Raw genomic sequence first — 24,360 nt, forward strand, 5'->3', positions numbered from 1 at the left:
TGACAATTGTGGATTTGAGATGCATCATCCACATGGCCTCCAGGTAGAAAATAGAAAAAAAAAAAATGCTCACCAGCAATCCCTCCTCACCCAGCTAGACCCTGGGGGTCACCTCCATCAGTCATCACCCAGGCTCCCCACACTGAATGAACGAAATAAGCACCATGGCACCTCTTTCAACTCCCCCCTTGCCATCTGAATTCATACCTGTTATGTTTAAATATGCTGACACTTTCACAACAGCAAATTTACCTTTATATTGTTTCAGAGTTTTCCCACCCTTAGCTATTGCATTTCCGACATGTCTCTTTTGAAAACCTCATCTGCTCTGTCTTCTGCTCCTACCTATCTTCCCTCTCTCCATCCTGTTTGCGTGCACCTTCTAAGGGTCCTTCCCATTTTTCCTTGGGAAGAAATGCTCTTAACAGGCAACCTTCCTATAATGAGCATTCTTACTGGTATTAAGGTCATTGGTATCTTTCCATAAAACAAATCATTTTCATCCAACCCAAGAATGGGCTTGTGTCAGACATGCTGTTTCAAAACTGCATACTTCAAGTTTATATGGGAACCACTGCCCACATCTACCATGAAAACAGCAAAGACCAAATAGCAATGCCCCCCCCCATGCAGCTAATAGATGGTTTTGCACCCCAAAGCAGCAGCCCCCACCTAGGGAAGGCACCAGTGGCTGCCAGGGGAGCAGTTCTAGAACTCCCACCGCTCTCTTGTTGCCCAGACCAACCACATGAGAATCTCAGGAAGGTGAGACCCAGGATGAATTTGGAAAGTTCCCTGGGGGTTCCAATATGCAGTCAAGATGGAAAATCACTGGTCTAAACGTGGCCATTTTACTACTGCTTCTTGTATGTTTTGCATCTTCACGGCGCTATGGCAATAACTGACTTCTCTTGACTTTCTTTTTCTCCTCTTCTCGAAGCTGTGACATTGCCTTTCCCGTCCCCGAGATTTAAAAATGCGTTTAAGGTTTTTGTGTTTTCTCCTCTGGCCCTCTCAACCCTGTAAACTTGCATTCTGAGGAAAGGTGAATAACTTAGAATCACTTAGGGAATCACTTAGGGAAGAAAATGCACAGGGCGGGGTGGGAGGTGGGGGAGGGAATCATCATTTCCAGAGGCTCTCAGTAGAGAGCAAGGAAATTCCTTCCCTAAGCCCCCAGTGTAGGAATAAACTGGAAGGTCCAGACACCTTTAAGTCAAACAAGAACCTTGACGAAGTTGTTGACAGAAGTGCTTTGAAAAAAGCCGATATGCCTTATTTAGATATAGAAGAAAATTAACCTAACTAACCACAACCTAAGGTAAAAAGAAGTTGCCATAAATTTTAAGGAAAATTCCCTCATCTCAGTTTTTCCCTCACTACAAGGACTGTCCTTTCTGTCTGTCTCTCTCTCGGCCTCCCTTCTTTCCCCCCACAGGTTACAAGCACACAGATGCCTGGAACAGAGGTGATCGGTGCTTTCCTATCCAACTCCCATTCAAAAGCTTCTAGTGACTTCTCTTTGCATAGAGTGCCCACAGAATCAAATGTAAAATCTCTGGCTTGGCATTTAGGGGCTCCACAATCTCCCTCCTCTGACTTCTCTTTACATAGATTGCCTACAGAATCTAATGTGACATCTCTGGCTTGGCATTTAGGGGCTCCACAATCTCCCTTGTCTCCAACTTTGTCACCCTCAATTCCCTACAGAAACCCTCTTCTCTGGCCACAACTCGTGGTTGTGCCATCCACGGCCCCACCACCAGCCCCACTTCCGCGCCTGATCTCTTGTTCACATAAAAACCAAGAGTATCCTTTCTAGAACTTTCCTTCTTTGCGGGCCCATCTCAAATCTCACTTCCTCTACGAAGACTGAAAATACCAGAAGTTTCCATTTCCAAGTGGAAAGACTGCCAGCAGAAGTCCGGGCTGTGAAGTATGTTGTGGACATTTCATATAAAGAAACAGCTAGCTGCTAAGGGTAAGCTGGGGCATAGCAGCCACGGGAAGATGGGTGAGAGAATATGGCAATAAGCTGTTAGTATAAACACCTCACATCCCTCTGTGCAGAGAGACCAACAACCTGCAGGCCAAGGGCAGCCTAAAGATGTGTTTTGTTTGGCCCAGAGAGTGCTTTATGGATGCTGGCTACTAATTCAATTTTTTTTTTTTTTAAACTGGAGCTTACACAAAAATTTGAACTTCTCTTTGAAAGGTCATAACATCTGGCAATGCTGGGCTCTATTTCAATACACTTTTGCTACCCACCCTGATACTCAGGTCACCTAAATAAACACTCATTATTTTTTCCAAGTTCGGTGGGTCAGCCAGGCAGCCCATCTGGTCCAGGTCAACTTAGCTGATCTGTATGGCCATCTGGAGGAGATGGCCTAGAACAGCCGCACTCACGTGTCTCAGGCATGTGCGCCAGGCAGCAGGCTGGCCACGGCTCTTCCACACATCGGTGGTCAAAGGATTCCCAGGAGCATCAGGAGGGCAAGAACCGATGCTCAAGTGTTTTTCATATCCCTGCTTGTGTCACATCTGCTAATGTCGCATTGGCCAAAGCAAGTCGCCTGGTCAATGGTCTCAAGGGCTGGAGAAATTGACTCCACCTCCTGATGTAAGGAGTTGCAAAGGCTCATTGCAAATGGGGCCGTGTCCAGGATGGGAAGAGTTTGTGGCCATTTTTGCAATCTATGATAGGCCGTGTAGCCACAACCAACCGGAAGTGGATAACCGTGGTCTTCCTGGGGCAAAAAAACACGTCCTCCGTGTCACCACAAGCCCCACTCTCCTCCCCAACTGAGTCATTCCCACCTAGGCCACTATAGGCCACCTATATTCCTCTCTGGCCCCTGTGGACACTTCAGTTTAAGACTCCTTGATTTAACCAATAGTCTCCCAAGCCTTCCCGGTTACTCCCATTTTCCCCCTGCAAAAAAAAAAAACTTCTCTGCAAATATAAGGCAACTATAAGGCAACACCGGAAGACCAGAGCCTGAAGACACGGTAATCTAAGACTTGAAGGAAAAGGTTTAAGAATAGGGAACATTCGAAGAGAAGCACATAAGATACTAAGAGGTGATCACAAAGGTCACAAAGTAACAGCATACAGGACATGGGCTCTCAACCTTGGCTGCACTTTCAATACTTGGGAGCTTTAAAGTGACTGTTACCCAGACCATACTCAGACCAATTACATCAGAATCTCGAGGGGTAGGGCCTGCCTGAGCCCAGATACACTTCTAAAAACTCCCCAGGTAATTATAACCAACAGTAAGGCTGAGAATCACTAGCATTGGATTATTTCAATTTCACAGCTGGAACTGTTGGGAAAAGCACCAAAGGAGTGGATTGCCATTTTAGAATCTGCCAAAATAAACACCAGGCAGAAAAAGGTTCTCAAAAACTGCTTGAAAGGAGAGGGTGGAAATGGCATTTCAGATGACTAGGCAGTTTTTTATTCAGTGACCCAAAACTAATCATGCCATCGTAGCTACCAAGTGTCTTAGGTCAGAGCCTTGGCTTAATGACTCCATCATCGCTGTTATCTCGGAAAATGAGGGGTTCTGCTGAGAATTACCAGCTGGTACCAGGCTCCTCACCTTTTCTGCCTGCTCCTCTGGGCTGTTTTCAGCCTTCCTTGCATTTCTTGAGGTCTCAAATTATTCGTGTCTTTACATTCTTCTCTTATTCAGACAAAGAAACATTAAATACACACAGGGAGGATATGGACAGTCTCCAGGCTACAGTTCTTGCTACAGAAAATTCTGGTGATCACAGGTCCATCATTGTGCAGAAGGAGAGGGGCAGGGCCTGTTCGGTCAACCAACAATCCTTCCCCTCCTCTCTCTCCTTGACCTGCCTTCCTCTACCTGTTCTCTTAAGGAGACGTGGCAGAATTCACCTGTTATAAGTGGCCAGACCAGCAGGCCAAAGACACAGGCCAATGCACCAGGCGGGTCTTTTAAATCCTACGCTGCAGAGCCTGCCCCGTGGGCCCTCTTCAGCAGGCCACAGGAGCCCACTGAGGAGAGGCAGTGGCTTTACCAGAACAGCCCAGAGCTGAAGAGGCCAGCTCAAGGAGGAGAAGAAGGGACTAAAACACCCTTCACGTCCCACACACTTGCACAACCAGAAGGAAATGCAGCACGTGTGAATGTTCCCCGAGAAGCCTGGCTGTCATTACCGTGGGCCAGGCACAGTGCCCTGAGCCTGACACGGCCTTCACACTCCTCTGAGGTGGGTGTGAATTATCATCCCACCTTACAGAGGGGGAAAACAGAGGCTCGACCAGATCATGGGCCCCCCTCATCTTGTCATTCACAGTTAGGGTTTCCTGAATCAAGCGGGGGCTTCCTATCACTGGAGCTCTGCCTCCCTCTCGGCTCTGAGTGCTTGTCCAGAGAAAGGCAACAGTCCAGGAAAGACTGCTTGGAAGCTCCACGTCTTCCAAAGAAGTGCAGAGCTGAGCACATCTGCTTCGTCCCGCGGGGATCGGAAGAGCCGGCGCTGCATCAGCACTCCCAGACCCACATCCTGCAGCCTTCTTGCCGGGCGTTTCCCTGCAATGGGACCCTCGGATGTTTTCCTGCCGCCATGGAGCACAGTGCGGCGAGCACGGGCCACCCAGACCCGGGGACGCGCGGGGACGCGCTTCATTGGCCCTGGACCCCCAAACGGAGCCTGGGCGCCGGTCCCAGCCCGGGCCCCGTCCGGGGGAGGCGGCTCCGGGCGGGCTAAGGCGGCGCGGGGTTGACAGCCCCCCTACCGACTGCAGCGTGCAGGGCTGCCGCCCGGGGCGCGGATCCCGAGAGCCGCGGCCGCCCGTGCGCTTTCCAGCGGAGCAGCGCCGGGTGCCAGGGCTCCCGCGGCCCAGAGGACGGAGTAAGCCCCGGGGCGGAGGGGCTCCTCGCCCGCCTCCCCACACGGGGCCCTCACTCCCAGCGGCCGGCGCCGGCTTTGCGCGAGGTCGCGCTCTACCCGGGAGCGCCGGGGTGGCCGCGCGGGGAGGGAAACCTCGGGGCCGCAGACTCTGCCGTCGGCGCACGCTGCCAGCCCTCGGGGCGTCCTGCGAGCGCGGCGGCCGTCGCCCCCTTACCTCCTGCGCGGGCGGCTCCTCCGACGGCTGCGGGCGCAGGCGGCGCACGCCCGCGGCTCGGCCGGCCCCGGGCATCTCGGCGGCGGCGCGGCGGGCCGGGGTGCGGGAGCGTCGGGACCGCCGGGACCGCCGCGGCGGACTCTGTCCTCGGGCCCCCGGAGGCCCGCGCTGGGCGCGCTCCGCTCGGCTCTTCACGTGACCACGGAGGGGGACGGCCCGCGGCGGCCCCGAGGGCGAAGGACCGGGGGTGGCGGGGGTGGCGGGCGCGGCGGGCGCGGCGGGCTTCCAGGCTGCGGCCCCTTCCCCGTCCGGCCTCCCGGCCGCGCTCCGGAGCCAGGGGCGGGGACGCGGAGCCGGCGGGGGCGGGAGCGGGCAGCCGAGGGGGCGCCGGGGACGAGCTCCGGCTGGTGGCGGCGCGGGTTAGAGGCCACCCTGGCATAAGGCCCCAACCGTGTGCCGTGGGCGCACCAGCAAAATAGTTGTTCGGAGAAGTCAAGGAGTGAATATAGAGTCAGTGGCTGCCACTGGCGAGGGCCCAGTAAACGCGGATTCCCTCCCTCCCCGTCCTCGTGGAGACCCCGGGAAAACTGGGTGTGGACTCAGTGGGGCCTCCCAGGGCAGATACTTTCAGGGAGCGCGCACAGACCCTCCTCCCTTCCCCCAGGGTGTCCCCAGTTCCAGCTGGGCCAGCAACTCAGCTTTGCCAGAGCTGATGAACTTTCCAGAGAAAGAAAAAATGCAGGTTTTCATGAAACTGTTTCTGATTTTTTTAAACGTTGTCATGAATTCATTATGATAGTACATGTAAAATACTTGAGGCCAATTCTTGGATGAGCCTTGGCCAGCAGGGCAGGTGGCCCTGGACCCAGTACCAACCGACTCCGCTGACACTTCTCAGAGAAGGAGAAGCCTGGCAGGGCTGGGACTGGCCCTGGTCACCCAGCAGGAAGCCTGGTATCCTCCCAGGTGGTTCATCAGGACCCTGTGCCATAGGTATTGATGGCTGCCAAGGTCCAGCTCCAGAACTGAACCATGCAGAATCATGTCCCCCACCCCGGCCTTGGCGAAAGTTTCCACATCCTAATTACTGTTACTTTACTCCTCAGAAGAGATTCAGGTCACTAATCAGTTGGCCTTGAAATACAGAGATTATTCTGGATTATCTAGGTTGGCCCAATGAAATCACATGAGCCCTTAAAAGCATAAGAGAAAAGCAGAAGAGGAGGTGAGAGATTGGAAGGAAGCCCAGGAAGGGCTCAATGTGCCTGGCCAGGATGCTAATACCTTGAAGATAGAGGGGAACTTCAAGGAACTGAATTCTGCCAACACTCTGAATGAACCTAGAAGCAAATTCTTCCCCCACAACCTCCAGAAAGGAAGACAGCCAGGCCCACTCCTTTGTTTCAGCCATGTGAGACTCGGGGCATCGTCTCATGTCTATATATTATCTCATATGAGATACTAAAAGGATGTTGCTTTAAGCTCCTAAATTTGTGGCAATTTGTTACACCACAGTAGAAAATGAATACAGGACACCAGCCTGCATTTCAATGCGAGAGTCCAGTTCTGGCCGTGAGGCTGGCCTGCAGTGAGAACACCATGTGGCCCCTGTTCCTTCGTGGGCATGCCAGGCACTGGTTGCCACCACCCATCTGCTCTGATTGTCCGCACACAGTTCTAATATCACATCCCCTGCAAGCCCTTCCTCCACTTGTCCCAGCCTGTGGGTCACTTCCTCTCTGTGGTCCCATGCTCTTCATGAAAACAACCACAAGCTGCCTCAGTTCTTCTATTCTTATATCCTATCCCACCCTACTAGGCCACAAGCACCTGGCCGAGGAGGGGGCAGAAAACTTTCATCGTTGAATCCCCACCTCCTGGGGACGGTAAGTAGGTGAAATGCCAAAGCAGAATTCACACCAGCTTGTCACCAACGACCCATGTCTACAGGATGTCTGAAATAGTTCTTAGAATGTTTATTGTGAGGATCACCATAAAACTCTGCATGCTCTTGAGAAAAGACACTTATTCTGTTTCTATCCTAAGTGGTGACTGATGGCATGTAAAATGGCGTATCTTTTTTTGTATAATGTAAATGTATTCATTGTAAAGAGTTGAAACAACTAATCAAAGATAACCACCATTAGCCAGTTTTGGTGACCTTCCTTCTCTACATCTCGCTTTACCTGCATACACTTGAACATGCTTGTGTGCAGCTCTGTGCAAATGAAAAGTACTCCTACCCTGAAGACACCGCTGACCCCCGACCTACTATCCACACCCTGCCGACCCAGGAACCCAGACTCGGTCAGGCCGCCACCCCATCTCCCACTAGAGGATGATCCTGTTTGGTTTAGGCCAATGTACACAGGGTGTTTTCCTGGCAACAGTTAATCGGCCTCAGGGAAATATGTGACTCAAGTGAGCTCAGCCTGGCTAAAAAGAAGCTATGGCGCCCAAGGAGAGGCTTCTTTCTCTCTCTTCCCTCCCCTTGACCTATGAATGTAATATAAAAAACATGCATTCCCAGCAGCCACTGGCAAGCCCCTTACAGTCACCCTCTGGTAAGGATGAGGCCACAGGTGGCACGGTAGACAGGGGCAAGCAGCCGGGTCTCTGATGGCCTCGTGGAAAGACTAGATTTTGGCACCTTCCTCCCCAGAACCACCTGACCTTTGAACTTAGAATTATGTGAGCTATATCATACAGCCCAGGAGACAGAATGAACTTGGTCTGTATGGCTGATAGGAAAAAAATCTAAGAGATGTTAGACGAGGGTGGGGGGAGTACTCTCCATAAATTTTGGTATCTTTTGTATAAGTTTTTAAGGGATGCATAAACCTATATTTTCTGATACATGAATAAAATATTTCCCTAGAAGCATCCATAAGGAAACTGTCATCAGTGCCGAACTTTTGGGCACAGAGCAGGGAGTAGAGACTTGAATGGAGAGAGGCCTTTTCCTCTTACATTTTCCTACAAGGTTTCATTTTTCACTATATTTCTATTTTACTTTTATGACAACATACAATAAAATCAACGGGGATGTACAGATAGAGTTTAAATAGCAATTTTGTCTATTTAATGAAAAAAAAACATTTTCTGTAATGGAAAAAAATTAAAATTCTGGTAGTTGCACCTGAGAAAGCCTGTTCCTGGCAGCATCTCTCCTGGTGGAGAGAATGCACCCCTGCGGGGTAAGAATGAATCAGGTTTAGAAAGCACAGCCTTTAGACGCCAGTTCCCTAAAAGCACACCCCATAACAGTCCTTTAAAGGTACCGTAAACCTTTCCTGGGGCTGTCATAACAAAATACCACGGACCAGGGGGCTTAAGCAATAGAAATTTGCTTTCTCATAGTTCTGGCATCTAGAAGTCCAAGATCAAGGTGTTGGAGGGCGGGTTTCATCTGAGGTCTCTCTTTGGCTTGTAGATGGCCGTCTTCTGCCTGTGTCCTCACAATGTTTCCTCTGTGCATGTCAGCATCCAAATTTCTATTTCATACAAGGACAGCAGTCTTGACTTTGACATATGAATCTGGTTGGGGGGGGGGGGTGCACAATTAAGCCAATAACAGGCACTGATTACCATCCCCACTTTAGAGCCAAGGAAACAGGCTCAGAGAGGAGAATCAACGTGCCCCAGGCCACACAGCTTCAAAGTGGTGGCACTGAGGTCACAGACCCAGAACTACTGGCCCAGAGGCTCGGAATTACCACTCTGCTCTGTATAGGAGTAGCTATTAGGTAGTTTCCATTGAGAAAGTAAAGTAAGTCCATATTTAACCAAAGGATCTGCCTAATTCTGTTTGCCAGTCAGCTCCTAGAATCCCATGAGATTTGGCACAATGTTTTAAACACTGCAGTGCAGTGATCAGGATGTAAGGGTCATAGTTGACAGTAGAGGGTGAATCTTCTCAACTCATTGACGTGCCAGTGCACCTGCAAGGCCCGCACTGTCTTTGACCCCTCTCTTTCTCCTTCCTCTCATTCCCTCTGTCCCAGCCTCATTGCCCTCCTTTCTGATTCTCAAACATTCCACAAGGGCTTAGCTCCAAACCATTCCCTGAACCTGGGTTACTCACTCCCCAGCACCCACCTGCCCAACTCCCCATCCATCCCTTCTAGTGTTTGTTCAGACCCCACTTTCTCAGGGAAATGGGCCCTGACCATCTTACTTAATTCTTCAATCCACTCCTGCCCTCCTGCTGCCCTCCTTTCCTGATCTTTTACTTTCCTGCATTGCCCTTATCACCTCTGCCATGCCATATTATTTTTAATCTCTTATGTTTCTTATTTAGTGTCTGTTTATGCTTGATAGAGTTTAATCTCCGTAAGGGTGGAAATCTTTATTTTGTCCACAAATATTTCCCAAGCTGCTGCAACAGTGTCTAGAAAATAGAAGGTTTTCAATAGGTATTAGTTGAGTGAGAATTTTTAGAAGTGGTGGGAACGGTTTCAATCAATCCCTTGCAATTAACCACAGAAAAAAGGGTGTATGAGGCTGTTCTGTGCCTCAGGTTCCAAAAGGACACTATTTTCTCAAGACTCCCTCCTCCCCTCCTTTAGGAAGCCCAGAGCCCCATTTTGTATCTTGCCTGTGCCCCGATGGGGAGATGATCACTTGTTTATTCTCCCTCACACAGAAGGGCCGTTGCCAGAGCTCCAGTCTAACCTAGCTATGTATCCTTGGAACCATGAGAGATTCCAAAAATAAAGTCTGCAGCCTAAAATGCTGGTTTGTTAAAAATCGAGAAGTTTATAAATGGAGGCCCAGTACTAGAAGAGAAAAAAAACTATAGGGACAGAAATCTAATCAGTGTTTCCCAGGAACACTGGAAGGAAGGGATTTCGCTGCAAAGGGATCATAAACTTTCGGGGTGTTGGAAATATTTTATATCTTGATTGTGCTGGCTCATACATCGGTCACATCTTGGTGAATTATAAAAAGGGTAAATTTTACTGTGTGTCAAGTATGCTTCGCTAAATTTGACCTACAAAGATAATACGGAGGTGGGGCATCGTGTAAGAACAAGATGTAACAGGATTGGCCATGAGTTGTTGAGGATGAGTGATGAGTACACCTACCTGTTTCTGTATATACTTGAAATTTTCCATATTGAAAATTTTAAAATAAAACGCATCTAACAAATACATGCAAGCAACAGAAAGCAATAAAACTGTACTGAAAAAAATTAAAGAGGATTGGTTTTCAATAAGGGTATCAAGACCAGTAGGTGGGGGAAAGCCCCACTTTAAAGCCCACTTTAACAAAAGGTGCTGGAACAAGTGAATATCTGCATGTAAAAGAACGAAAGTGGGCCTGGCTGGCTCAGTCGGTTAAGCATCTCACTCTTGATTTCAGCTCGGGTCATCATCCCAGGGTCGTGGGATTGAGCCCCGTGTTGGGCTCCGTGCTGAGTGTAGAGCCTGCTTGAGGTTCTCTGTCTCTCCCTCTGCCCTTCTCCCCTGCTTGCATATGTGCTGGTTCTCCCTCTCTCTCTCTATCTCTCTAAAATAAGTAAAACAAAATAAAAATAAAATAAAATAATGAAAATGGACACTTAATTCACTCCACATATAAATATTAACTCAAAATGAATCCAAGACTTACATTAAAAAGCTAAAACTATAAAATTCTTAGAAGAAAGACACAGGGGCAAATCTTTACGACCTTGGATGTGGCAATGGGTCCTTTAATATGGCACCAAAAGCACAAACAACCAAAGAAAAAATAGATAAATAAAAAATAGATAAGACTTCATCAAAATGCAAAACTTTTGTGCATGAAAGAGCATTATTCACTGAGTGAAAAGGCAACCCATAGAATGGAAGCAAATACTGTACCTGAAATCACATACCGGTATCCTCTGCTTTTTGGATGTTACCAGGCCACTTAGCTTTTTTTTTTTTTTTAACATTTATTCATTTTTTGAGAGACAGAGTGTGAGATGGGGAGACGCAGAGGGGGAGGGAGACGGAGACACAGAATTTGAAGCAGGCTCTGAGCTCTGAGCTGTCAGCACAGAGCCCGACACGGGGCTCGAACCCACGAACTGTGAGATCACCACCTGAGCTGAAATCAGCGGCTTAACCGTCGGAGCCATCCAGGCCCCCCCCAGGCCAGTTAGGCTTTTGGAAAGACCTACATTAGTACCTGTTTTCACTAACCCAAGAGGATTTTCATTTTTATGAAAAAGATGAAAAGCAAAATTAGCATTCAGCATTGGTTTTGCAATGAGCTGTTGTAGAGGCAGTACATAGCCCAAGCAGCGAGGGTGTCCCTCCCAAACTCCTTCCCTAGGAACTGCACTCAGCGTCTCAGCGTCCGGCCACCATAGTTATGAACTCTTTCTTTGAACATAAGTGCTTTATCTCAACTTACTTTGTACATCCATTAGCAAGATGTGTCCTAAAGTATCTGAAAAGCCTGAGAGATTATTTTTGGGCCCAAGAACACTCAAAACTTTTTCCATATAAGTTGACTTTTAAACAACATGGGTATGAACTGTGTGGGCCCACTTATACACAGATTTTGGGGGGGATAAATACAGCATGGGACTGTAAATGTATTTTCTCTTATGACTTTTCTTAATAATATTTGTTTCTAGCTCACTTTATTATAAGAATATAGCATATAATACATATAACATGCAAAATATGTGTTAATCAACTGTTTATGTTATCGCTAAGACTTCCAGTCAACAATAGGCTCTTAGTACTTATGTTTTCAGGGAGTCAAAAGTTATACGTGGATTTTTTGACTACATGGGGGGTTGACGCTCCTCACTCCCATGCTGCTCAAGGGTCAACTATAAATTAATAGGAACTGCTTCTTCACTTTACGCCATTTCAGATTTCATAGGAATATTCTGGTTTGGGGTAGTGGGGAAAATCTGTATCTGATAAGGGTCTAGTATTCAAAACATACAGAGAACTCTTACAACTCATCAATAAAAAAAACAAACAGGAACCCCATTTTTTCAAATGCTTTGAGAAAGGGCTTTTTTTCCAAAGAAGGTAAAGAAATGGACACAACAGTTGAAAATATTCAACATTATTCATCATTAGGAAAATGCAAATCAAAATCACTATAATATACCACTTCACATTCAAGAGGATATCCATAACAAAACAAAAAAGTAGAACAAAGTTGGAGGACTCACATTTCCTGATTTTTAAAATTACTACAAAGCTACATTAATCAGCGTGGTACTGGCATAAGGACAGACAGATAGATCAAAGGAATAGAATGCAAAGTCTGAAAACAGAGTCTTGCATATAGGATCAATTGATTTTCAACAAGGGTCAAGACCATTCAACGAGAGATGACAGTCTTCTCAACAAATGGATATCCACATGCAAAAGAATGAAGTTGGATCCTTACCTCATACCATATATAAAAATTAATGTGGGGCGCCTGGGTAGCTCAGTCTGTTAAACATCTGACTGGCTCAGGTCATGACCTCAAGGGTTGTGGGTTCAAGTCCCGTGTCAGGCTCTGTGCTGACAGCTCTGTGTCTCCCTCTCTCTCTGCTCCTCCCCCACTCACACTCTGTCTCTCTTTCTCTCAAAAATAAACATTACAAAAAATTTTAAAAATAAATAAATAAAAATTAGCACAAAATGGATCAAAAACCTAAATGTAGGAGATAAAACTATAAAATTTTTAGAGAAGAACATAGGGAACATCTTTATGACATTGGATTTGCAATGATTTCGTGGATAGAACACCAAAAGCTCAGGCAACAACAAAAATAGGTAAATTGGACAAAATGTAAAACTTTTGTGCCTCAAAGGATATTATTAAGATTGTAAAAAGACAACCCCTAGGATAGGAGAAGATATATGCAAAGTGTATATCTGATAAGGGATTAATATCCAAAATATATAAAGAGCTATTAAATTCAACAACAAAAACAACAAAAAAAACAACCCAATACAAAAATGGGCAAAAGAAACCTTGAATAGACTTCTCTTCAAAGAAGATATACAAATGGCCAATAAGCACATGCAAGTATGTTCAACATCATTAATAGGGAAATGCAAATTAAAACCACAATGAGATACTACCTCATACCCATGAGGATGGCTATTAGAAAAAAGAAAAAGAGAAAAAGAAAGAAGGAAGGAAGGAAGGAAGGAAGGAAGGAAGGAAGGAAGGAAGGAAGGAAGGAAGAAAGGAAAGAAAGAAAGAAAGAAAGAAAGAAAGAAAGAAAGAAAGAAAGAGAAAGACAGAAAAGGAAGGAAGGAAGGAAGGAAGGAAGGAAGGAAGGAAGGAAGGAAGGAAAAGAAAGAAAGGAAAGAAGGAAGGAAGGAGGGAAAGAAAGAAAGAAAGAAAGAAAGAAAGAAAGAAAGAAAGAAAGAAAGGAAGGAAGGAAGGAAGAAAATAACAAGTGTTGGGAAGGATGTGGAGAAATTAGAATAATGGTGTATTGCTAGTGGGAATGTAAAATGGGCAACCTCTGTGGAAAACATGGTGGGGGTTTCCTCAAAAAGCTAAACATAGAATGACCATATGATCCAGCAATTCCACTTCTAGGTATATGTCCAAAAGATCTGAAAGCAAGACTCTTAACATATACCTGGATACCAATGTTCACAACAGTAGTATTCATAACAGCCAAAAGGTAGCATGAACAAACCAAATGTGGTATTTACATATACTATAGAATATTATTTAGTTGTAAAAAGGAATTAAATTCTGAAACATGCCACAATATGGATAAACTGTAAAAATGTCATGTTAAATGAAATAAGCCAGAGACAAAAGGATAAATACTGTATGATTCCACTTATATGAGGTACCTATAATAGGTACATTCATAGAGATAGAAAGTGTAATAGACGCTACTAGTTGTTGGAGTAAGGGAGAAGGGAGAGTGATTCAATGGGGACAGAGTTTCTATTTGGGATGATGAAAAAGATCTGGAAATGGATAGAATGGCTACACAACATTGCGAATGTACTCACTGCCACTTAAAAATGGTCAAAATGGTAAATTGAATGTTATGTACATTTTACCACAATAAAAAATTTCAAGAATATTACCTACATTACAGTTCAGTCTTTTTGCTGTAAAATTCTATGCGCCTTGACAAATGCTTCTTGCATCCATCATTACCGTATCATATGGAACAACTTCATCACCCTAAAAAATCCACTGTACTTTATCACCCCCCAGAATCCACTGTGCTTCACCTACTCAACACTTCTCCCACCCCCAAACTTATGGCAACCACTGATCTCTTACCGTCTCTATAGTTTTCCCTTTCCCAGGATGCTATGTAGCTAGAATCATGCAGCATGTGGCCTTTCAGAGCAGCGTCTTGCACTTAGCAATACGCATTTAAGGTCAATCCATGTCTTTTCATGGCTTGACAGCTCATTTCTTTTTATTGTTAAATGATATTCCATTGTATGGGAGGAGCACAGCTTGTATATCCTTTCACTTATTAAATGACATATCAGTTGCTTCCAAGTTTTGGCAGTAATGAATGAGGCTGCTGTAAACATTCATGGGCAGTTTCACGTGGACATAGTTTCAAATCAGTTGGGTTTCTCTTTCATTTTTTTACTCGTAAGTTAACATATAAAATTAACTTTAAAAAGTCTGTAATTTTTGGGGCGCCTGGGTGGTGCAGTCGATTAAGCGTCCGACTTCAGCCAGGTCACGATCTCGCGGTCCGGGAGTTCGAGCCCCGCGTCAGGCTCTGGGCTGATGGCTCAGAGCCTGGAGCCTGTTTACGATTCTGTGTCTCCCTCTCTCTCTGCCCCTCCCCCGTTCATGCTGTGTTTCTCTCTGTCTCAAAAATAAATAAACGTTTAAAAAAATTAAAAAAAAAGTGTAATTTTATAAGTTTTAACACATACAGGTTTGAGTAACCACCACTACCACTGGGATACAGAAAGTTCCATGACCCTAAAAAACTCCCTTGTGCTACCTCTTTGTGTAAAGGTCAAGCCCTTCTCCTTCCTGAACCCTCAGCAACCACTGATATGTTCTCCTATAGTTTTGCCTTTTCCAGACTGTCATATACATAAAATCATATAGCTTTAAGTCTGGTTTCTTTCACATAGCCCAATGCTTTAGAGATGCATCCCTGTTGCTGCGTGCATCAAGAGTAATTCCTTTTTACTGTTGGGTGTTGTTGGATCGTACGGATGCCCCATAGTTTATTCATCCATTCACCCATGAGAGGACATGTGGGTCTTTTCCAATTTGGGGCTACTATGAATAAAGGTGCTAAAAACATTAATGCACAGATTTGGGGTAAATATAAATTTTCATTTCTCTAGGGCAAATATCTAGGAATGGAATTGCTGGTCACCTGGTCAGTGACTTCACAAAAGATTGATAAACTGTTCTCAGAGTCACTGTACCATTTTACATTCCCACTGGCAATGATGTATAAGTTTCCCATTCTCAGAGTCCCCGCCAACATGCTTGGTGTTGTCATTTGAAAAATGTCTTAGCTGTTCTAACAGGTGTGCAGTGTTGTCGTGGTTTTACTTTGCATGTCCCTAATGACATTGCACATTATTTCATGCACCTGTCTCCTGTACATCCTCTCTGGTAAAGTGCCTGTTAAAATCCTTCCCAATCTTTTATGTCTGTTGGTTTTCTAGTGTTGAGTTTTGAGAGTTCTTTATGTATTCTGCATATCGTTTTCATTGGATATGTGATTTTTAAATATTTTCCCCAGTCTTTGGCTTGTGTTTTTATTGTCTTAACAGTATCTTTGGCAGAGCAGAGTTGTGTAATTTTGATCAAGTTCCATTAATAATTGTGCTTTTGGTATCATAATAAGAACTCTTGGCCTAACCCAAGTTCATAAAGATTCTCTGTTATGTTTTCTTCCAAAAGTTGATAGTCTTATGGTTTATATTTAGACCTATGATACATCTTGAATTAATTTTATATACAGTGTGAGTTGAGGTTCAAGGTTCTTATTCTACTTATGGATGTCCAGTTATCCAGCACCATTTGTTGAAGACTATCCTATAACTATTGAACTGCCCTCCAATCCTGGTCAAAAATCAATTCACCGTATTTATGTGGGTTTATTTCTGGAATTTATTCTGTTCTATGTTGGCATCTTCCAAAAGTTGAAGCAGAGAAAGATCTTACGCCAACTGTACCTGTGAGCAAAAGGTTAACAAAAATCCTCTGTACAGTCAAAACTGACCTTGGGTTAACTTTCTAGAAACCTCACAGAGCTGGAGCGTCTACACTCTTTGTGGTAAAAATGAGCCCAGATTGGTAAAGTGCCTCTGGATTACAAGGACCATGAAGGGTGTGCAAGTGCCTGGCAGGGGGCGGTGGCTCTGGGCTTCCCTGAGTGTCGTGACATGTGACCGGGACTTGTGGCCCTGGAGGCTCGGCCTGCAGAACGACGTGCAGGATACTTGCTCCTAGTTGGGACGTGAGCTTGGCTCTGACACCCACCTTTGTGATCTCATTCTCTCACATTTAATCTTCCACTAGGACTGCTCTGTGCACAGCTGCGAGACTACTGCTGAAGAAACACACCTGACTGCCGGGTCCGGACCTCTATCCTTCTCAGTGAACCCAGCGCCACGCGGGGGCTATTCCAGGTACTGAACAGGATTGCCTCGTGAAACCTAAGACCAGCCGCTGGTGGGCATTACAGTAACCAACTAATTCTGCCTTGTACCAGTTCATGTAATACATCTACTTCACTGTTAAAATAACTAGTGGTCGAGAATATAGATTTGTTTGAGATCCGCGTGCAATTAGAAAAATAGTTATACCTTACTTCCTAATAATGCCTAACCTGAACACCATCCTCTCCTCACTGTAATAGATTTGTACTTGTCTTTGTTCAGTGTCTCAAGGGAGTAAAATAGTCAACATTATTTGCTTTCACCCAGGAAAATAAATAATTCACTTGGACCCAGGAATTCACTGATGCCTCATCACAGTTAAACCAAGACTCAAAGGAGATGCTATTCCCTAGGTGATCGCTCTGACCCTATATGTAAATGAGCTCTTTTGAGATCCCCTGATGTGATGACTCTAAGACTCACTTTAAGTATCTGCCCACTGACGTGCCAAGACATATCAGCTGACGGAAGGACAGTATCTAAGAAAAGATTGCAAATTCATCAAAATTACCCACAACCAACCACCAGAAGACAGTAAGAAGGATTTCTGAGACTAACTGGGTATCGTGTGCAATGCGTACCAAACTTTTCTGAAATAGCAAGGACTTGATACCATTTGCCTAAATCAAACCCTTTGGAATCTCCTTCATGGAATGGAAAAAGCAGAGATGGAAAAGACTTGCTGTGGTCTCACAACTTTCATCTACAATCACCTGAACTGCATCTCCCAGATTACCATAAAACTTTCTTTTCATATACACATGAAAGGAAAGGTGAGCTGACATCTAAAGCTGTTAACACACAGCGCATATCAAAGATCCATGGCCTATTATTAACCTGTCTTTTGACCCAGTAGTTAAGGCATATCCTATTTGTCTCAGAGCAAATTCAGCCTTAGCTAACCCAATAGACACATCTCCAGATCTTATACTGGAACTATAAAATCTGATGGTACCACATGCAGGACAGTGCTTACTTCTAACTGAGATCATCTATTATTTTTCTGCTATTTAATTAACTATGAAATACTGTTACCTTTTCCTCCTCAAATGCTATTCTTTGTTGTAACACTCTAAAGTAGCAATTTATGGGGCGCCTGGGTGGCACAGTCGGTTAAGCGTCCGACTTCAGCCAGGTCACGATCTCGCGGTCCGTGAGTTCGAGCCCCGTGTCAGGCTCTGGGCTGATGGCTCAGAGCCTGGAGCCTGTTTCCGATTCTGTGTCTCCCTCTCTCTCTGCCCCTCCCCCGTTCATGCTCTGTCTCTCTCTGTCCCAAAAATAAATAAACGTTGAAAAAAAAATTTTTTTTTAATAAATAAAAAAAAAATAAAGTAGCAATTTATTATTTTTCCTGGAGGTATAAATAGTATTTTGTAAATAGCCTCCTAGGGATTGTGATCCTGCCTATAAAATTTGGCCAACTTGAGGTGACCATCAACAATTAGAACCTCGCTTTGGCTGACACAATTAATGAGTCCAGCCCTTAGAGCTCAAGTAGTTAGTTATGGATAATAGAATAACCTTGGAGTTCGCACTATTACTAATACTCCATCTTTACCTAGATTTTGTTCCAGAGGTGGGATGGAACAATCCATCACCTAACTTAAGGAAAAAGGCAACCTGGCTACTCAAGGTAGACTCAGGAAGTTGTTGGATTTGTCTTTAGGACTGAGAAATACTGGGTCATGGTTTCTATGTGCTTTCCAGTCCCATCTCATAATATTCTTAATTATTCTTGTTTGTCTCATAGTTGTTCAATGTCTGTTGTCCAGAATCGCAAATGCACATCAATCAAAGACAAAACGAGATGAAAACATGTTGATTGATACTCAACTGATCATCAGACTTCTGGAAATGAAACCTCATCTTCAAGAAGAATCAATAACACTGGTAGAACTCTGCCTAATTCCTAGGGTATTTCCTGCAATTCTACTGGATGGAAGATTAAAAAGAGAGACTGAGGGCAAAAAATTTCTATCCTCCTACAAAAAAATTATCTGACCACAACAATGAATAACTACTATAACCAGCTTTAAATTCATCCTGATCAACCCGTAACAACTTCATCCCAGCAGTTACACTTCTGAAAAAATAGCCAATTGGCAAGAGCCTCCTTTCAATGGAAAAACATCTGCAAGTTAGCCAGTCATCAATGAATCACTTGCTTTCACAGTTAAAAGTTAAAAAAAAAAAATCCTTAAACATTACTGCTCTTGAAAATCCACCAATCCCTGAACTCTGTGTGTCCCAAGAAAAACAGGAGGCATAAGACTATTTGAAGAAAAAATGGCCAAAAGTTTTCTAGATTTGGTGAAAACTATTAATCCCACAGATTCAAGCGACTCAACACATTCCAAACAGAATAAACTTTTTAAAACTATACAAAATACATCATAACTGAATTGCTAAAACTTCTTGATAGTCTTAAAAGCAGCCAGAGGGGAAAAAAGACTCATTATATACAGATAAAGACTTTGTTTCCAAAATTAAGCAAGCCAGAAGGCAATGGAACATCTTTTTTTCTTCTTTTTCTTTTCTTTTCTTTTTTTCTTTTATTTCTTTCTTTTTTTTTTGAGTGAGTGCACGTGTGTGCAAGCAGGACCGGGCAAAGGGACAGGGTGAGAGAGAATTTAAGCAGGCTCCACGCTCAGCACAGAGCCCAACGTGAGGCTTGATCTCATGACTGTGAGATCATGACCTGAGCTGAAATCAAGAGTCTGAGGCTCAACCGACTGAGTCACCCACCCAAGTGCCCCATTCATTTTGTTTTTCTTTTTTTTTTTAATGAAGTTGACACGCAATGTTACATTAGCTTCAGGTATACAACATAGTGAGTTGACTAGTGTATTTGTTATGCTGTGCTCCCCACAAGTATGGCTACCAATGGTCCCCATACAATGCTATTACAGTACCGACAATGGAACATCTCTGAAGTACTGCAAGAAAAAAGTGTCAACCTCAAGTATGCCTAACATCCACTCCTATACACTATACTGCCACTGTCTCTTGTCTACACTACTGGAATAGTTTCCTAACCAGTTTCCCTACGTCCATCCATGGCACTTTCCAATCCATTCTCCAACAGAAATCAGATTACTTTTATTAATATGCAAACAGAGCCCTGTAACTCCCCTGCTCACAAAAATGGTGGCCTACTTCCCTCTGAATAAAGTCCAAAGCCCTTGACATGGCCTGCAAGTCCTATCTACTTTTCCTACCTCTCTTCCGCTCCTGCCCCTCCAATTCCCACTGAGTCAGCTTTTTGCAGCCTCAAACATTCACGAATGCATCCTCCTGGTCAAGAGAAGAACTCTCCCTCCCATTCCTACTTGTGTGTCTCACATCAGGTCCTAACTGCAAAGCCCATAGGAAACCTTTCTTGTCAACTCCCATCCTCCCAAACCCAGTTAGGCTCTAATGTGTTCCCGCAAGCATGGTGCACAGTACTTTTTCATCTAAGCACTCATCAGTGTTTGTAAGGCTATATTTATTTGTGTGAAGATTTGATTGTTGTCATTCTTCCTCCTAGACAGTAGGTCCTTGACATTGGCTCAGCATGGAATATGTAGCAACAAATATCTGGCATGTGGTATACACTGAGCAAATACTTAGTGGAATAATGAGTGAATTATAGGTGACCATTTTACCTCAGAATTATGAGAAGATAGGCTGGTGTCTTCTTTACAGAAGAAGAATACAGAAGGGTTTTCCTGTTCTTTCTGAAAGGATTGTGGGAGACCATTCTACTGTGCACGTCTCCAGAATTAGAAACCACCGAGGCAGACTTGAAGAAGCGCATTATAGCTCCTGCCAAAGACAAGGATCAAGGCTCAGCCTTTGCCGTTGTATCGCTTTCATTCTTGCTTATGCACCAGGGAGGAAATGATTCACACTTGACAATCACACAATCAGGTGTATTTACTCTGCATGCCTATCTCCCCTAAGTCCCAGGCTCTTAGAATATATACTGGTGGAAGCAGGAAGAATTTTTCTTCCCACTTCCCAAAACTCAAGGGAAGAGAATGGGACACAAAGGATCCGGCAGTTAAAACTGACACACAGGGTTGGGGCGCATGGGTGGCTTAGTGGGTTAAGCATCTGACTTCAGCTCAGGTCATGATCTCGCGGTTTGTGAGTTCAAGCCCCACATCAGGCTCTGTGCTGACATCTCAGAGCCTAGAGCCTGCTTCAGATTCTGCATCCTCCTTTCTTTCTGCCCCTTCCCCCACTCACCCTCTGTCTCAAAAATAAATAATAAAAAAAATTTTTTTAATTAAAAAAAAAAGTTTAAACTGACACAGAGGGCTGTGTGTTTGTGGCTCAGGGGAACAGGCCCAGCCTGAGTTCTACGGGCCCAGAACTCAAGGACCTACTGATATGAATGCGCCATGTTAATCATGGCAAAGTTCCACCCTTTATGGAGGCTTTAGGGTATAAAATGACTGCTTTGTTGCATAGGGTCCTAGAGTTGCAGAGGAAATCAATTCCATTTATATACTTTAAATAAATTTATAAGCAATAAAGGTCTAATACTGTAAATGACAAAATCTTTTCCCTTGCCAAGCACTTCAAACAGCAAACTCAACAATGGCAGTTAATGTATCATTCAAAAGACACTCACACAGGGGTACCTGGGTGGTTCAGTCGGTTAAGTGTCTGACTCTTGATTTCAGCTCAGGTCATGATCTCACAGTTGTGAGATCGAACCTTGCATCAGACTCTGTGCTGACAGTGTGGAGCCTGCCTCAGATTCTTCCCCACTCCTCTGCTTGTGTCCGCTCTTAAACAAACAAACAAATAAATAATAAACAAACTTAAAAAAAAAGTCATGTAATCAATTAACTCATTACACTTGACTATTCCACCTGTGAATCCAAATGTAATCATCACCTCAAAGCTGGCTGACCATAATCAAGTCTACAAAAATGCCCCATTGAAATAATGCACCCTGGGGGAAAAATACAGGCTCAAGCCAGGGACACACTGACTCTTTAAGAGGGATTTAAAGCCTTACACCCCTGCCTTCTTCCCAGCAGTTCTATTCTCCCGTCTGGCCAGCGTTTCCTCCTGCAAAATTAAGGGCATTTCTACGGTCTCTCCCAGCTCTATCCACCTAAGGTTTTCCCATATTCAAGGCCTGCTGTAGCATACATGTGCACATGATCTGGTTTATTTTTAGCCCACAGGCCACTTAGGGATGAGGTAAGAATTCCAAGCGAGGTTCAAATTTGCAATAATACCAGTGGCCCAAGTACACAACTTCAGGCTGCCAAAACTTGGTTTAAAAATATCTCAGATGGGGCGCCTGGGTGGCGCAGTCGGTTAAGCGTCCGACTTCAGCCAGGTCACGATCTCGCGGTCCGTGAGTTCGAGCCCCGTGTCAGGCTCTGGGCTGATGGCTCAGAGCCTGGAGCCTGTTTCCGATTCTGTGTCTCCCTCTCTCTCTGCCCCTCCCCCGTTCATGCTCTGTCTCTCTCTGTCCCAAAAATAAATAAAAACGTTGAAAAAAAAAATTAAAAAAAAAAATATCTCAGAGCTACTGAATCACACCAAACTATTTTACAACGAGAAAACTGCGATCCAGAGAAATCTCATTTCTCCTGATTTTCCTACTCATCTTTCAAGATTCAGTTCAGCCACACACCCATAAGACTCCCCTGACCACTCCCTGCTGTCATCCACTCCAAATATTTACTGACTGTTAGGTGCCAGCCCCTACTGCGGGCACTTGAGATCCACCGGTATACAACTGAGACAAAAATCCTTCCCCTTGAATAGCTTACACTGTAGCTGGAGACAGGCAATAAACAATAAGTATAATAAATACAAATGGATACTATAAATCCTACAGTAGGTGGAAGGCTATAAATACTGTGGAGGTGGAGAATAGAGTGGGGAAAAGGAGATCGGGAGGGCCGGGGCGGTGGGGGGGATTTGGATTGTGATTTTTAAATAGTCACGCAGGCCTTGTTGAGAAGGTGGCAGTTGACAAGAACCTAAAAGGGGTGAGGAAGTGAGTTATGCAGGCATCTGGGAGAAGAGCGTGTCAGGCAGGGGGACTGCCCATGCAAATATTCTTAGGTAGGAGTATGCCGGGGGCGAGCACAAGAAACAAGGAGCACACGGGTGATGGGGAAGGGATGGGGAGGAACTGATCGTGCAGAGAGCTCTGGGGACCACTGCCAGGGCTTTGGCCACTGCACGGTTTGAGCAGAAGAGGGAGATGATCCGACTTCTGATCTCCAAGGTTCGCTCTGGCTGTTTCACTGAGAATAGAATGTGGTGGAAAGCAACAGAAGCACAGAAACCTGATGAGGGCTATTGCAGTAACTTAGGTAGGAGACGACCAGAATATGTTGGTCATATTTTGAAAATATGACCAACAGAACTGGTTGAGAGATTGGATGGACTATAAAGAGAAAGAGTCTTTCTGAAGGTTTTCTTTTTTTAAGTCTCAGCTACATACTTACTAAATATTCCAATTCATCATAATGTGTCTTAATTTTTTCCCCATCTTTCACCCTGCACTAAGCTGAGGGAAGTCGTGCTGTAGCCACTTCCACATTCCCAATGCCTCCTGCAGCATTCCATACATATTTGCCAAATAAATGAACATTAAGCATGGCAGATGTGAGTTCACATTGGACCCAATACTGTCTTTAACATCTCTCTGCCAAGATGTGTTCTGCCTCAGGTATGAAAGTCCACTTGCTGGTTATCAATAGAGACGTGAGGTCAGTCCGGCCCCAATCTAACGAGTTCAGGCTCCACGGGCTGGTCTCCCTTTCCTGACCGCATTAGTTTTCTATTGCTGTGTAACAAACTACCCCAAACCTAGAGACTTAAAACAACACACATTTATAATATCAACTTTCCATGGGTTAGGAGCCCAGCCACATGGGTCCTCTGTTGGGTTCTCGAAAAGTCTACAATCAAGATGTCAGCCAGGGTGTGTTCTTACTTTGGGGGTGGAACCGGGGAAGATCCTGCTTCCAAGCTTATTCAGGTTGACAGGGCGGTTAATTTCCTTGGGCTGTACAACTGAAGGCTCCATCTTCTTGCCAGCTGGGGGCTGGGGGCATCCTGATGTTCCTAGAGGCCACCTGCAGTCCTTTGCTATACGAGCTTCTTCAACATGTTCACATTCATCATCAAGCTGGTAAGGAGAGTCATATCAGTCTGTTAAAAAGAAGTGTTACACACCATAAAGGAATCCCAGGAGTGACATCCCAGCACCTTTGCTTTATTCTGTTAGGTAGAAGCAAGTCACAGGTCCCACACTTGAGAAGAAATTACACAAAGGCATTGGGGGTCACCTTAGGGTCTGTCCACCAGAATGACTTCTATCGTTAGAATTTTTTCACCATGCCAGCAATTCTGACCCACTATTAGTTCTGGCATAGCAGGGCCCTCTAGAACTCGCTGTCCAATACACATGTGACTAGTGTGACAGAAGAAGTCAACTTTGAACTTCTTTAAAATTTTAATGAATTTAGGGGCCTCTGGGTGGTTCAGTCAGTTAAGCATCCGACTTCGGCTCAGGTCATGATCTCATAGTTTATGGGTTTGAGCTCCACTATGGGCTCTGTGCTAAAAGCTCAGAGCCTGGAGCCTGCTTCAGATTCTGTG

The 24,360-nt window shown here is 44.8% G+C and overlaps 1 protein-coding gene across 5 annotated transcripts in view; it reads right to left on the reverse strand.

Annotated features, from left to right (window-relative positions):
* LOC101089184 (two pore calcium channel protein 1-like) overlaps nucleotides 1–24,360 on the reverse strand; it is a 69,586-nt gene that overhangs the window by 37,767 nt on the left and 7,459 nt on the right. For 2 of the 5 annotated variants that reach the window (XM_023251896.2, XM_045054590.1), the window contains exons 2-4: nucleotides 23,693–23,887; nucleotides 21,363–21,511; nucleotides 20,379–20,538 (exon numbers count right to left, since the gene is read on the reverse strand). Coding sequence is in view for 2 of the 5 variants with exons in the window: in XM_023251898.2 (XP_023107666.1) it covers nucleotides 5,105–5,179 (75 nt within the window). In the remaining 3 variants the exon portion in view is untranslated. Of the gene's footprint in view, nucleotides 1–3,608; nucleotides 4,607–5,104; nucleotides 5,357–20,378; nucleotides 20,539–21,362; nucleotides 21,512–23,692; nucleotides 23,888–24,360 lie in introns of those variants that run through there. The other 3 variants (XM_023251898.2, XM_023251895.2, XM_023251897.2) reach the window with 3 other exon arrangements.

Source organism: Felis catus, chromosome A3, assembly GCF_018350175.1.
Source record: "Felis catus isolate Fca126 chromosome A3, F.catus_Fca126_mat1.0, whole genome shotgun sequence".
Taxonomy (NCBI): domain Eukaryota; kingdom Metazoa; phylum Chordata; class Mammalia; order Carnivora; family Felidae; genus Felis; species Felis catus.